The sequence below is a fragment of the Kockovaella imperatae genome, assembly GCF_002102565.1.
Source record: "Kockovaella imperatae strain NRRL Y-17943 chromosome Unknown BD324scaffold_8, whole genome shotgun sequence".
NCBI lineage: Eukaryota > Fungi > Basidiomycota > Tremellomycetes > Tremellales > Cuniculitremaceae > Kockovaella > Kockovaella imperatae.
The window spans coordinates 302,973-316,059 of NW_019028948.1; the positions used below are offsets into that span (position 1 = coordinate 302,973).

Sequence of the window (13,087 nt, forward strand, 5' to 3'; positions counted from 1 at the left end):
TTGTTACTGTCAGGTCAGTAGATCTGAGCCAAGGATCCGGGTCTGCAGCAACAAGGCGTCATGGAGACCGACCCTGCGGGGATTACACTCCTATCCCCGCCCGCCCGCCCGCCCGCCCGCTCTCTGTCATCCTATGGTGAGCACTACTTGAGGACGTTGCTCTTTCACCCATCTACATCAGAAACATACATCATGGACTGGCACAAGACAATCCTCGCGATCACGTCAGCGACTACCTCTTATATCTTCTTTGGAGCTCTCGCGGATCAGCAAAGAGGAATCGTACCACTAGCAACGGGCCGAATCAAGAACACGGCGGGTCTGACGCCTGCCAACCGAGTTGGACTTTTTGCGTCCTTCCTTCCCAGAGCAGCAGTAGATTGTGTCTGCCTCATTCCTTCACTAGTGCTGACCGCTCTCTCACCTTCTTTCTAGATTCCTATCGTCCTCATCGCGAACATCTCGATAATTATGGCTTTCACAACGTCTTATTATCACCCCGACCGGATTATCCGCCAGATAGCATTTACGAGCGCTGGATTCTTGCTCTTACTCGCTCCTCTGACCCTTGGTCAACATCTACCCGCTATCAACAGTCAGCTCTTGGCATTCTCGAGAGCTGGACCAAAGGAAATTGAAGCCAAGGGGGAATTGATAAATCAGTTGATCATAACTTGGGAGAGGAAACATCTATGGAGGTTTATAAGCTATGTTGGGGCTTGGGCCTGTTCGATCGCTGCTCTTTCTATAGACTCAGGCCGAACGAAGCTGTGAGGCGAGACACTGCAAGCCAGCTAGACAACGGGACGGGACAACCCAGTTCATCTTCTTGAGAAAGGAGCAGTGTAAAAGTAGACTGCAGCTGTGACAGAGCATCATGTGCAAGACTCCATGCATATCCTGTCACAGCGGACCACTCATGGCCTCTCCGCTTGGTCGGGTACCGCAGATAGTCTACGCTGTATCTCTCACACTATCTCTCACCGGCCATCTGGATAGAGTGCCAACTGCCACCAGTCTTTCAGCAGCGCCCTTTATAATCCGGGTGAATCTGTCAACCTCGTGGCTCTTCCTCTCTTCCTCTCTGTCTCTCAGTCTCTCCCTGTCCCATTCATCCTCAACGTCCGACTTACGGGGCTGGAAACTTTCGCTGGATATCTCATTTCGATCATCGTCAGGCAGCAACCCCTTTGCGTCGATCAGTCCTCCACTGGCCCCCTACCCTGCCTCCACACACGACGACATGTCGCACAATTCCACACGGGACTACTCGTCCTCTGAGGACGAACTGAACGTCATTGAGCGTGACCCAGGGCGCCATAACACTCGGCATGGAGGTCGAGCCAGTGCTTCTCCCATCAAGCCGCGTTCATCGTCTCATGCAGATGCACCAAGAGTCAAATTGACCGTGAGTGACACACGCACTTTCTCTCCTCTCATTTTCTTTACTTGACGAATGATGGTAGCTGCGACCGAGCATCAATCATCTCATGAACGATACCAACACTGCCAGTAGTTCCAGCTCTCGCCCTCGGCAATCTGGAGGAGGGCAGTCAAGTCGACGAGCTGGATCGCCTCGATCTTCCCTTTCACCTCCACCACCCATCACTCTCAAACTTGGATTTCATAACCGACCAAGTATGGCCGAACGTATGGCTTACTCTTCTGACGAGGAAGACGATGTGTCCGGATCTGGACCTCCCCCATCGAAGAAAGCTAGATCCTCTCGAACAAAATCTCATGCTTCTTCGCCCCGTAGTAGACGTAAAGGAAGTCACAATACCAAATCGCATCTGGAAGAACCTAGCCTCCCTGCATCTCATCGGAAATCTTACGACTGGCTCCAACCGTCCGCAGCGGGTGCATCTCATCATGGTCCCCCTGAGCGGGAAAGAGGGTACGGAGAAGACAGCTATGGAAATGGTCGGCGATCGTCGTTCGGTCAGCAGTCTGAGGGTCGAATGACGGGATGGGGAGCAGACGATGATGTGGACATGGATGATGGGAGCTCTATTGCAGATCGAGATATCAAGTCTGGTTATCCTGACGCGATGGACGAAGGCGATGAACTCCACATGGTTCAGCCTGTGAGGCCAAAGAGGAGTCACAAGAAGAAGACGACAGAAGGGCCAGGTAAAGCGTGGCGTAAGGGTCTGAAAAAGTGAGTATCACGGACGCCCTCCGTGCCGGGGCTCGGATGGATGCTTATTCTCTATTCAGAGGCATGGCAGTGCCTTGGATCGAAGGTGGAACATTCATGCCCAACGGATCCATTCAAGTACCCGCGGGTCAAGCATCTACAGGTCATCAGACTGGGGATGCGACCCCGGCCAGCATGGGATCTCCCGAGCCATTCATTGCCAATGGTGAGTCAGTATGGTCTATGTATCGTCCAATCATTCGCTGAGGATTCCTACTTAGACTCCACTCCGAGAGCGTCTCCACCTCCGTTCATACTTGCAGATCCTCAAGTCTTGGGCTTCCCAGTATTTCAGAAACCGATCGTTACGCCAAAGCTCACCCTGAGCAACTTTCCAAGAGTGAGCTATGTCCTGCTATTCCTGCATCCAAATCACGTCATCGTCTGACTGGCCTTTTCAGGTCACCACATTCTTCATGCAGAACAATGGCGGTGATGTCGGACCTTTTCCGAGGAAAGAAGCTGTCCGATCGTGGACTTTGATTGAACGCGGCTTTCAAGGCATAGGTGGGGGGATTCTCAAGTTCAAGACGTGGAATAAGGGTGAGCAGGCGACAGATTGGTATCTTCCGTTCGATGCCTGATTCTGCTCCAGGTCCTCCGAGTCAACTTGCTGCTCTTATTCAAGCAGACAAGGAGGCAGATAAAGAGGCGAAAGACAATCAACGAAAAGAAGCCAAGGCTGCTGCTGCGCTCAATTCCATCCCAGCTTCCGACTTGCCATTCGCGGTGGATCCCAAACGCCCAGCTTCGGCAGAGTCCACATCTGCACCAAGTGTAGCTGCTCTCGAATCGATCCCCGCTCCAACGGCGACGACGATCACGACCAACATTGTGACGCCAGCTGTTGAAGATGAAGGCTCAGAGGTCGGAGATGGAGAAGAGAGCGTGACGAGTATGCCGGCAGCATCGGCTGGGATCTCGGACAAACCTCCCAGTGCGACGTTATCGACAGCCCCAAAAAGAAAGGTCTCTCGATCCAAGCCATCAACATCAACAACATCATCATCACCCTCCTCCTCTTCGGCGCTTGGAGGTGGAGGCCCTCGATCCTTAGCAGGCAAAGCGAAGCTTAAGAAATCGAAACTGGGTCAGGAGATTCATCCTGCCGATGAGGCTACGAGTGCGATCGAGGAATTGATGTGAGAGTGTTTGCTTGGAGAAAACAAATATCCAAGTCCATCTTTTCTTGCTTTAACATGTCGTTTTGAACCGCGTTCCGCGGTGTACTGTACTCATTCGTACAAAGCTGCATGCTATATCAGCTTTATGTATGTTTCTATCGAGATTCTAATCAATGATCTCGAGTGGCTTCCGTTCGATCAATGAGTTGCGTCACACAGCACGACCAGCATAACCTATGGATATGTTTGTTGTTTGCCCGGTGCACTCGGTCTCCTCCTCGCTCAAACCCCCCTCACTCCCTCATTGGGCTCGTCATGCGTCCGCTGCCCATCACTCCTCCCATGGCGTCGTCTCCACCTGTCCTGACCCATTCAGGAACACCTGATGATAACCCATGAGACTCGGCCGGTGCAGTGATTGGTTGTGTGGCCGTCGTCGTGGTAGATGCACTGGGTACAGGTGCGAAATTGACCAATCTTTCTCGTTCCCTCGGACGAGAAGCTGGTGTACTTGAATCTCGAGGAGTCGAAGAGGTTGCGGAGGCTGAAGCGGTTGTCGTAGCTCCAGCTGTCGAAGCCACAGATGAGTCTGCTTGAACCGATGAAGCTCCCACTTTTGACGAGCTTTGATCGGTTGGATCTGACGACGAGGACGACGAAGCTGGGTCAATTTCCATCTTGATATCGTCCTGTGACTGTGTAGAGGAAGAAGGGGCAGCATCTTCAGTCTTGACTACTGCCTCCGCGGCAGTCGACGCTGCCGTTGAGGTAGTGCTCTCCGTGTGTGTGGTCTTGCTTTCGCTGGCTGGCGTCTTGACCTTTGTCTCCTTCGGACTGTGGTCCACACTGTCTACTCCAATTTCGGCTTCTCTCCCTTCCCAATACCCCAAGAGTCGGTCACCGTACCGTTGCATTTCTTCGATCGGTATGACGAGTCTAAAATCGTTAAGGAGGAGGAACTGAAGTTCTAATTGATTCAACTCGTGTGGTGGTAGACCTCCGACTTTAGCGTATCGCGAGTTTGTATAGAAGACATCTGGGTCGCTATAAGCTTCTGGCGTTTTCATGATCATCATCTCAGACTCACCCGAGAAGAACTTGCTGGCCACTGTGACGCCGGCAATGACCAATCGGTGAATATTGTAACTGTCAATGGCGAATCCTCTTCCTATTCCCCTTCTAGCTCCCGCGGATTCGCCCCCTACGCCTCCTGGGGTGCCTAACCTGCTCATTCGATCAAAGTAGACCAAGAGACCGAGGAAGACCTCATTAGTGGTTGGACAGTACTTGAGGATACGCAAAAGGTACGCCTCAATGGTGATGGATGGGATGTGTCGAGCGTGGAAAGACAGCAGGGACGAAGGGTAAGATAGGCTCGTTTTGGAGGCCGTAAATAAGGGTCCGTAGTGATGCGGTTCGAGGGAAGCAGGCTGATTCTCTGCGGTTGAAGTCGCATCGGAGAACAAAGCAGTAGTAGGTGACGGGTGTTGAGCTTGAGACGAAGATGTTTTAGAAGTGGATGAAGCAGCATCGTCATGAGGTCCTCCTCCTCCAGGTCCGCCGCCTCCGCCTCCTCCTCCTCCTCCGCTGCTGTTACCCCCTGGAGTGGAGGCGAGAGAAGCTAATGTATCTTCTTCCTCTATACTCTGAAGGTCCTCAAAGTCTGGTCTCAGCTGATCGTTGGCCAGAGCTATCTGTTGCAGAAGATTAGCAAGTAGACGTAGGAGTGTAGGGGTTGGAAATGTTGCCAAGTCCAAGTGAGGGGTAAGTGGTCTGGGAGGAGAAGGTTGTCGGGTCAAAGCAGTATCTGGGGAAGCGGGTCGATGATGTTGTTGATGATGATGTTGTTGTTGTTGTTGTTGTTGATGTTGATGTTGATGATGACGAGGTGATGATGGTGATGATGTTGATGATGATGCGGCAGAGGGTTCAGCAGCAGCATGATTAGAGGAAGATGATGTTCGAGAATGGATGTGTGGATGATGTGAACTGGGTCTCCGTGTGGATCTCGATGGTCCAGCTTCGGATTCAGGCTCTATTGATGATTCCGAGGCTTGAGCTTGAGCATCACCATCTACAGGTCCATGACTCGGTGTCCTACTGCCATTGCTGGAAATGAGACCAGATTTGGATACTGAAGATGATCTTGTGAGGGAGGACATGCTGCAAGTGTGTTCCTATCGAGTCAAACCCTCACGAGAGAGAGAGAGACAAGAAGGTGCGTGCGTGCCTAAAACGCGGACCTCGATTTCACCCCCGGCGCAGGAGGATGGTCCCAAGTCTCTCCAAGTGTCAAATGCAAAAGCTGGCGGTCAGAGATGGCTAGTGTCTCTGTTTCTCTAGTGAGGCGTGTCCCATGAGGGGTTTGGATCTCGAGATTTCAAACGTCGATCCGAATAGTAGTAGGATGATGATGATGATTGGAGAGATTGTTGTTATGTTGAGGATCCCATTGAATTGAAAAAAACGAAAAAGAAAAGCGGGACCGGCCTGTTTCCCCGGGAAGGGTCGATCCCCTTCGCTATCAGACAAGCGGGCGAGCTGATGATGAGCGGGCAGAGAGAGTATAGTAGCGTGTGTGTGAGAGCGATAGGATCCTGATGATATGGAACCACCTCCCCGTTGGATGATCGGCTGAAAGCTTGTCAAGTGTGAGATCATCATCCTCCTGCTGCTGCTCTTCATCGAGTTGTGGCGTGAAACGTGCGCTTTGGAAAAACCCAAGAGAGATAGATGCTTTCGGCAGTTGTGGCGAATTCCCGAGGCCGAACTAACAACAACTAGTTCCCCTGAGAGAGAATGGAAGAGAGGTGTAAGATGGTCTACTCCGAGTAGGCAGCATAGTATGGAGTATCAAGTAGAGTATATGCAGATTCTGCCAGTGCGATGGTGAGATGGGCGATACGAGAATCTTTTTTAGCTCATACCACCACTCGCCTTCGCCAGACTACAAACACGTTCCCGGCGGGCATTTTCACCCTTTTGTCCTCTATGAATCCATGCCTCTCAGCCATACTCGTGATGGATTGAATGCTCCGCAGTCCAAGTGACGGGTCAGAAGAACGTATGTGCGATTCTTCAAACTGGAGCACAGGGGCGGATTTCAGCAAGCCTGAATCTATGTTCTCTCCCCCCCGGAGGTGTAAACTATGACTCACTGCCTTGTCTGCATCTGACTTGTACGTCCCATCATCATTCTTCCACGGTCCATATGCCGCTACCCAGCTCGAGCTTGAGTGAAGCAATGACTCGTCCACGTCGCTCGAGGAGATGTCACCGGAGAGATGCTTGAAAATCTCTTCCGGGACGCCGAGAGGACAACAGTGGATCAAATTGACTGAAAACGCAATCAGGTTCAATTTACCTGATCATTTCATTCCAGCCGCAGGCGGCAGCACCCCACCCACGCATGATCACTCCACCTAGCTGTATAGACTGTCCATCCAACAGGGCTCGCAGATTCGTCCAATCGCTTTCAGATTGAATATCCAATCGGATAGGATGTCGGAGATTCGACGGAGGCCGATCATCAGTAGGTGTAGATCCGAGCACGGCTTCAATGTCCCTGAGATATATGAGCAAGGATCATCTCATACCATGACTGCCTCTCGCGCCTTCCTCACCTGATCTGCTCTGTATCCCTTGCTGAACCCCACCATTCGACTGAGGGCCATCTCTTCGCCCAGGATAGGATGTGAGTGTAAGGGTGCGATGCCAATTCCAAAACCCGCGGGGTCACCTCAGAGTCGGAGTATACAGCCAGTAGCTCCTCTACTAGCGGAAGAAGAGCTTCCGTCACTGGTCCGAGGTTTCGTTGCTGAGTACCTAGCTACGTGATCAGCTTCCTGGGTCCGCAACAGGCGACTGAGAAAACCAAAAAACAAAGAGATGGGGAAAGATATACCAGGGATAGAGTTGATATTGGGGTAAGCCATCGTCAGAGACAGTCCTCTAGCACAGTCCCCTCTTGTGTGAGAGATCCCTTACTTGACTACTGCCAATGCCATTGATCCTTGTACCATCCATCTGTCCCAAGATGTCCATCCATCCATTGGATTCATTCAGATGTGTGGGGTATCTCAACCCCGCATTTCAGGGACTGGTCGGTGGAATAACCGAAATCCCAGAACTCAGCGATCGGGCTCCAATTCCCCTCCCCCTTCTCGGTCGCATCCTTACCTCACCTCATCAGACATTCTTGCTGTACAATGGAGACCAACACTGCCAACGCATCCAGTCCAGTCCTACAGATGCCTCAGCTCCCTCGGACAGATGAAGGGAGACGCATGTGTCAAGTCATTAAAGTCAAGCCAGAGGCATTGGACGAATACAAAAGGGTATGTACGATGGAGCAGCAGCGACACTTTACCCCTTTCATTCAAAGCTGACCGGGAAAACCTCCTTTTCTCTCCTTAGGTCCATGCGGAAGTGTGGCCAGAAGTGCTAGGAGCATTGAGAAAGGCCAATGTCGTGGGTGAGTATGGGACGACGAACAGGTGGAGGCAATGTGTTATGGGACGAGCCTGACACGCTCCTTCTTCTCGTGTCCGTCGGATAGATTACTCGATCCACTACTTTGAACCGCTCAGCTTGTTGATTGCTCATATGCGATACGTCGGTCCACACGCAGAATTCAGAAAGAAGATGCAGGAAATCTCAGAGAATGAAGCAACCAGGAGGTGGTGGAAGGTGAGTGAAGGGTCACCCGAGATCATCGAACAAAATCGCGGCCTTTGGGAGAGGACTCGGGAGTCGGGGAGTGTGGATCATTTACGCGCACGCAGAATCGCTCGACTGCCGTGCGGCACCATTCTGCCTCATATGAAGTCCCTTGACGCACAGCTGACTCGGTGCTCTACAGATGACTGACGGAATGCAAGAGAGTTTCATACCGGGTGCTACTGGCTCTGAAGATCCCAAAGGCTGGTGGTCAGGAGCCGAGGAGGTCTTTAGAATGGAGGGATAAGACTAGCGAGGCGACTATTCAGAAGTGTCAAAACATCTAGCATTTGTGATATTGAATCCTGTTTTTACACACTTTGTCGCTGCGCTCGCTATCCTACTCTGTGCCGTGGACGACCCCCTCCTCGAGCGGCGGAAGCAAATTTAGCCACTATTGATTTCCGGCCGTGAGATGCCACTTCAGTATGGGACAAAAGATCATCCATCAACAATTGAGTGAATTGAACTGGAGGAGCCGTCAACTCTCTCGTCTCACTACGAACTAGGAGCAAGGAGTCGTTGACGGGGGAAGCTTTGGATCAAGCGGTGTTGAGCATATCCGTCCTTTGTTTTTGGGACCCACCTTGGGACAGCCGGTAAACCCTGCAACATAGGAGCACGCCCAACCATCCCATCTCCTGCAATATCCCTCACAAAAGAACATGATGTCAGGAGCACACCATTAGCTCAGGATTACTTCTGCGCACCGACATCCGAGGATCCTCTCCCCCACTTGTCACCATGTCCAATACAACCCCTTCTGTAAGACACCACGGTCAAGGTGAATACGAAGATGGAGAAGTCCTCGACTATCCTATGGAACCGTCCCCCTCTTCCTCCTCTTCAAGACCACAGGCGCGTCAATCCTTCCCTTCAAACCTCCCTCCGAGACCTTCGGCGTCATTAAGCTACTCGTCCGACCGTGATCGTGATCGTGATCGTGACCGCGACCGCGACCGCGCGGGGCCTTCTAAAGGTTCAGCAGCCTGGCAAAATCCATTAGATCGATCACCCCTACGCAGTGTGTCGCCTCGAAAGCCTCATTCGCAGCCCTCACGAGGTGATACGGCGCGGCATCATGTTTCTGGATTCTCTGGCAATGCACGAGACTCGAGCCCTTCGAAAGTCGATACGAGTCTTCCGCCTCGACCTCGATCTAGGGAACGTGAAAAGGAAAGGGCGAGGGACAGTGATCACCCTACGAGCTTCACAACGTCTTTCGGTGGACGGCGCTCATCGATGGATAGACCTGATCACCGGGCTAGAAGGGATGAATCGCGATACGATGACCCGCGCGACAAGAGAGGAAGTCATGGATATAGGGACGAATGGAATACATACAATCGCGAACGCTACGGTATGGATGAAAAGGATAGGGATGGAAGTCGTCGGCGAGAGGACAGAGGTGTTGGTGCTGGTGTTGGTGCTGCTGGTGCTGGTGGTGGAGGGAGAGGAAGCGATAGGGACAGGTACGACCGATACGCTCCTGATGATCGTCCGCCGAGGAAGAGGTCAAGGTCAAGAGGGTACGATGCTTTTGATGACAGCTCTAGAAGGGGGATGCCAGTGAAGTACGGGTCGGAAGAGAATGACAGGTGGGATGGGAGGAGGGGAAACTCGCATCGAGCTCATGGTGGTGATGAAGACGGCGATGGCGGATACAGACGGCAGGAGGATGCCACACGGTCCTCTGGGGTCTCTCATGAGCGAAATGGGAATGGCACACAACGTGGGATTGGAGCAGGGCGATCACCTCTGGACCGTGAAGGGAAGAGCCGGGAGAACGGTGTACCACGGAATCACCAGGACGATCAATCCAGCATCAACGGCAAGCAGACTGGCGCAGGTTTGCCTTCACGCCATCCCGCTGACGCCGAAGACGGCGAAGCGATAGACTCGCATGAAGAGGGTCAAATTGATCACGATGAATCGTCTCGACCTCGTACTCCTTCCCTCTCGCCTCCGAAATCTGTATCGAAATACGATGATTTCGGTGAGTCTTCTCAAACTCGAATCGGATTCCCCTCCGTTACCTCTAGAGAAAGAGATCCTAAAATACCTCCTTCTCCCAATGGATCGGATCCTGAATCTGGGACCAGTGGATCATTCAAACCTCGAAAGTTGAGATTGTCATATCGACCAGGTGGACCTATGCCGCCGACTGATACACCTCCGACTCCTCCTCCGCCCACCGAAACACCCCCGGCTCCTCCTGATTTCACGCCTCCACCTCGGACCAACGAGAGGGTACCAACCATCGTCAACCCTTATGCTGGGGAAACAGCCCCGGCTCAAGCTGAAGCTCAGGCATTTGAACGTGATCAGGCGCCTCCTCCACCTAACCCTGATGTTATTCTCCCCTCCACCAGACCACCTTCACCAATCAAAAACGTCGTCAAGCCTGAGCCATCCATGGGCCAAAATCGAATCTCTGCAGTCTATCAACGTCGATCGCCCGCCTCAGAGCTCAAGGCGTACCCGCCAATGTCAGGCGACATGGCTGGTCCGCGATTCGTAGGATGCACCAACCTCAAAGCCTATGACCTTGGCTTGAAGCTCGGTGAAGGGACGTTTGGGTGAGTCGGACAGCTGGTTGAACGATTCTGATCCAGATAGTGTCGTCACCAAAGGGATCCAGATCGTCACGAAGCGAGCTGTGGCTCTCAAACAACTCTTGACTCATAACCCTCGTGATGGTGTAGGTTTTCTGTCTCACAGGCTGAGCAGATCATTGGCTCACACTGCATTCCAAGGTGTCTACCACTACCATTCGGGAGATCAAGATCTTGAAGAGTCTTTCGCATCCAAATGTCGTTCCCATTCTCGACATGGTGGTCAATCCGAGTGGGTGCCGCAGACAAGCTGGAGCAATGGGCTGCGACGCTTACTTCGTCTGCAGAGAACAAGGAAAAGTCTGCACGTCAGGATATTTTCATGGTTTTCCCCTTCATGGACCATGATCTCTGTGGCCTGCTTGGCAATCAACAGTTCAAGCCTACTGTGTCGATCGTCAAGTTGATCATGAAGCAGATGCTTGAGGGGTTGGCGTACATCCACGAGGTGAGCTGGGGGAGAGAAAGTCCTCGCTGCGCGCCGTGCTCATGTTCTTGAATCAGAACAACATCATCCATCGCGATATAAAAACTGCCAATATTCTCGTGGATAAACGCGGCCAAGTGATGATTGCGGATTTCGGCCTTGCACGATCATGGACTGGATCGGGACCTGTAATGCCGGCTCCCAACGGTCTGGTTGGCGCTGGCGCTGGTGATCATCAGCATGATCAGCTGCCTCCGCACACCATGAATGAATATACCAACATGGTGGTGACGAGATGGTATCGTGCGCCGGAGCTCCTACTGGGTGATACACACTATGGTCCCGCCGTCGACATGTGGTCCATGGGGTGAGTAATGTGCCGGGGGATCCAATGTGGACATGGATTCTGATGACATGTCAACAGGTGCATTCTCGGCGAAATGTTTCACCGTGAACCGATCCTCGCGGCCAAGGGTCAAACGGATGATGGACAACTCCCATTGATTCTTGAGCATTGTGGACCCCTCAATGACGAGACGTTTCCCGGATGGCAAGATCTGCCTGGTTACCCTGAGATGCAAGGTAGACGATGGGACTTGTTACATCTTGGAGAACCAATCATGGATATGGCCAAACGTTGGGGGTGGGTTCATGCTCTGATCTCCACTACAAGGGAATTGTGCTTGCTGACGTTGTATGCGCACGTGCAGCATGGACGAGTGTTCTTCGCATTTGTTGAGACAGATGCTTTGCCTTGATCCTGTTCAGCGAATCACGGCTGATCAGGCGTTGGACCATCCGTGGTTTTGGGTGACTCCATTACCAGCGACTGTCGACAAGTGAGTCTGGTGGAACCGAGTCGCGAGCGACTGTGATCCAAAGGGGAAGCTGATAACACCGTTCAGGACCGAGCTGGGTGTTCAATCTTCCCATGAGATGACAATGCGTCACGATCATCATGGATCACCTGGTGTTCATCAACAAGCTCATCGAATGCCTGCACGTCATTTCCATCAACAGCCGCAACAGCATCAACAGGCGTTCCGACCGCCTGGGCTGCATCCGGCTTCGCAGCAGAGTCGTCAGGCAGGATACGGTGGACCGAATGGCGGAATTCCACCAAACCACGCGAATGGCTCGTTCAATGGACCTCGACCGTACGGTCGCCCGCCTCAGCAGTCTCAGCCCCATGGTGCTTCGGGTATGAATCCGTATGGAGGACGCCCGATGAACGGAATGGGTCAGCACGCTGGTCCACCTGGGCAAGGGCTTGACGGTCCTCCATCTGGTCCAAGTGGACTCCTCAATGGATCATCAACGCATGGTCCCCCGCGTCATGGTTTACCAGCCAAAGTTCCCGCTCCTCCCTTCAATCTTGCTGGATCCAAGGTTATACCCCCTGCTCCATTCAACCTGGCACCAGGTCCCCGATCAGGATATAGCGGTCACAGTGGTCAGCATCAACATCGTGGGAATCGACCGAATCATGGGAATCAAGGATACGGACAACATGGTCCACCTGGAATGCATGGGTCTCCGGGGATGCACTGGAAAGGTCCGCCACCGCCGCCACCACCACCCCCTGGACCTTTGTCCCTTCCAGGAGGGGGAGGAGGTGCAGCAGCAGGAATCAAACGCCCCGGAGATGTATCTGGAGGACATGCCCACTATCGAGATTATAAACGACCCAGAGCGGATGATTATCAGCGGGAACCTGGGGAACTGGATGATTTGCCTTATGACTAGAACAGACATGTCAAGTGTGTGTGGCTGGGGTTTGTCATAGTTTTGTGTCATCGTCACAGTGTCATCAGACATAGTAATGTCATATGGGGATCTTGCAGATCTATAACCAAATGAGTAGAACGCCATCCCGTAGCCACCCACCCACCCTATTTCGTCATTCGACGCCAAGCAGGCTACAGTCTGGTATAGTGTGTCGGCGATCTCCGCTACATTGACGCCCAGTCACCGGATGCAGTAATAGTGGCAGCCCTGATTA

General features: G+C 52.6%; 7 protein-coding genes across 7 annotated transcripts; 5 read left to right on the top strand and 2 right to left on the bottom strand.

The window, feature by feature from the left end:
- The first annotated feature begins 124 nt into the window (after positions 1–124).
- BD324DRAFT_628298 (hypothetical protein) lies at positions 125–972 on the top strand. The gene is made up of 2 exons (XM_022016114.1): positions 125–375; positions 436–972. Exons 1-2 carry the CDS (start codon positions 193–195, stop codon positions 772–774), a joined length of 522 nt encoding a protein of 173 aa, XP_021870428.1. The 5' UTR covers positions 125–192; the 3' UTR covers positions 775–972.
- An 87-nt stretch (positions 973–1,059) lies between these two features.
- BD324DRAFT_488818 (hypothetical protein) lies at positions 1,060–3,501 on the top strand. Its single transcript, XM_022012925.1, has 6 exons — positions 1,060–1,408; positions 1,467–2,161; positions 2,221–2,366; positions 2,422–2,540; positions 2,602–2,743; positions 2,796–3,501. The coding sequence occupies exons 1-6, from the start codon at positions 1,244–1,246 to the stop codon at positions 3,344–3,346; spliced, it is 1,818 nt and encodes a 605-aa protein (XP_021870429.1). The 5' UTR covers positions 1,060–1,243; the 3' UTR covers positions 3,347–3,501.
- Positions 3,502–3,617: 116 nt separating this feature from the next.
- BD324DRAFT_651569 (cyclin-domain-containing protein) lies at positions 3,618–5,486 on the bottom strand (the record flags this gene model as incomplete). Its single annotated transcript, XM_022018354.1, has 2 exons — positions 3,618–4,360; positions 4,412–5,486. 2 exons carry the CDS (start codon positions 5,484–5,486, stop codon positions 3,618–3,620), a joined length of 1,818 nt encoding a protein of 605 aa, XP_021870430.1.
- Positions 5,487–6,245: 759 nt separating this feature from the next.
- BD324DRAFT_651570 (hypothetical protein) lies at positions 6,246–7,259 on the bottom strand (the record flags this gene model as incomplete). Its single annotated transcript, XM_022018355.1, has 5 exons — positions 6,246–6,407; positions 6,483–6,661; positions 6,732–6,889; positions 6,948–7,149; positions 7,229–7,259. 5 exons carry the CDS (start codon positions 7,257–7,259, stop codon positions 6,246–6,248), a joined length of 732 nt encoding a protein of 243 aa, XP_021870431.1.
- Positions 7,260–7,532: 273 nt separating this feature from the next.
- Positions 7,533–8,290, top strand: BD324DRAFT_651571 (rhamnose mutarotase; the record flags this gene model as incomplete). Its single annotated transcript, XM_022018356.1, has 4 exons — positions 7,533–7,661; positions 7,741–7,798; positions 7,883–8,013; positions 8,186–8,290. 4 exons carry the CDS (start codon positions 7,533–7,535, stop codon positions 8,288–8,290), a joined length of 423 nt encoding a protein of 140 aa, XP_021870432.1.
- Positions 8,291–10,542: 2,252 nt separating this feature from the next.
- On the top strand, positions 10,543–11,928 carry BD324DRAFT_580937 (kinase-like domain-containing protein; the record flags this gene model as incomplete). Its single annotated transcript, XM_022013473.1, has 8 exons — positions 10,543–10,622; positions 10,663–10,744; positions 10,800–10,890; positions 10,946–11,106; positions 11,163–11,273; positions 11,334–11,452; positions 11,510–11,683; positions 11,796–11,928. 8 exons carry the CDS (start codon positions 10,543–10,545, stop codon positions 11,926–11,928), a joined length of 951 nt encoding a protein of 316 aa, XP_021870433.1.
- Positions 11,903–13,080, top strand: BD324DRAFT_628321 (hypothetical protein). Its single transcript, XM_022016115.1, has one exon. The coding sequence runs from the start codon at positions 12,022–12,024 to the stop codon at positions 12,829–12,831; it is 810 nt and encodes a 269-aa protein (XP_021870434.1). The 5' UTR covers positions 11,903–12,021; the 3' UTR covers positions 12,832–13,080.
- The last annotated feature ends 7 nt before the right edge of the window (positions 13,081–13,087 follow it).

Coding starts and splice junctions, on each gene's coding strand:
- BD324DRAFT_628298 (XM_022016114.1), top strand. CDS start 193: ATGGACTGGCACAAGACAATCCTCGCGATCACGTCAGCGACTACCTCT. Junction 376..435: donor CCTTCCTTCCCAGAGCAGCA/GTAGATTGTGTC, acceptor CCTTCTTTCTAG/ATTCCTATCGTCCTCATCGC.
- BD324DRAFT_488818 (XM_022012925.1), top strand. CDS start 1,244: ATGTCGCACAATTCCACACGGGACTACTCGTCCTCTGAGGACGAACTG. Junction 1,409..1,466: donor CACCAAGAGTCAAATTGACC/GTGAGTGACACA, acceptor GAATGATGGTAG/CTGCGACCGAGCATCAATCA. Junction 2,162..2,220: donor TGGCGTAAGGGTCTGAAAAA/GTGAGTATCACG, acceptor TTCTCTATTCAG/AGGCATGGCAGTGCCTTGGA.
- BD324DRAFT_628321 (XM_022016115.1), top strand. CDS start 12,022: ATGACAATGCGTCACGATCATCATGGATCACCTGGTGTTCATCAACAA.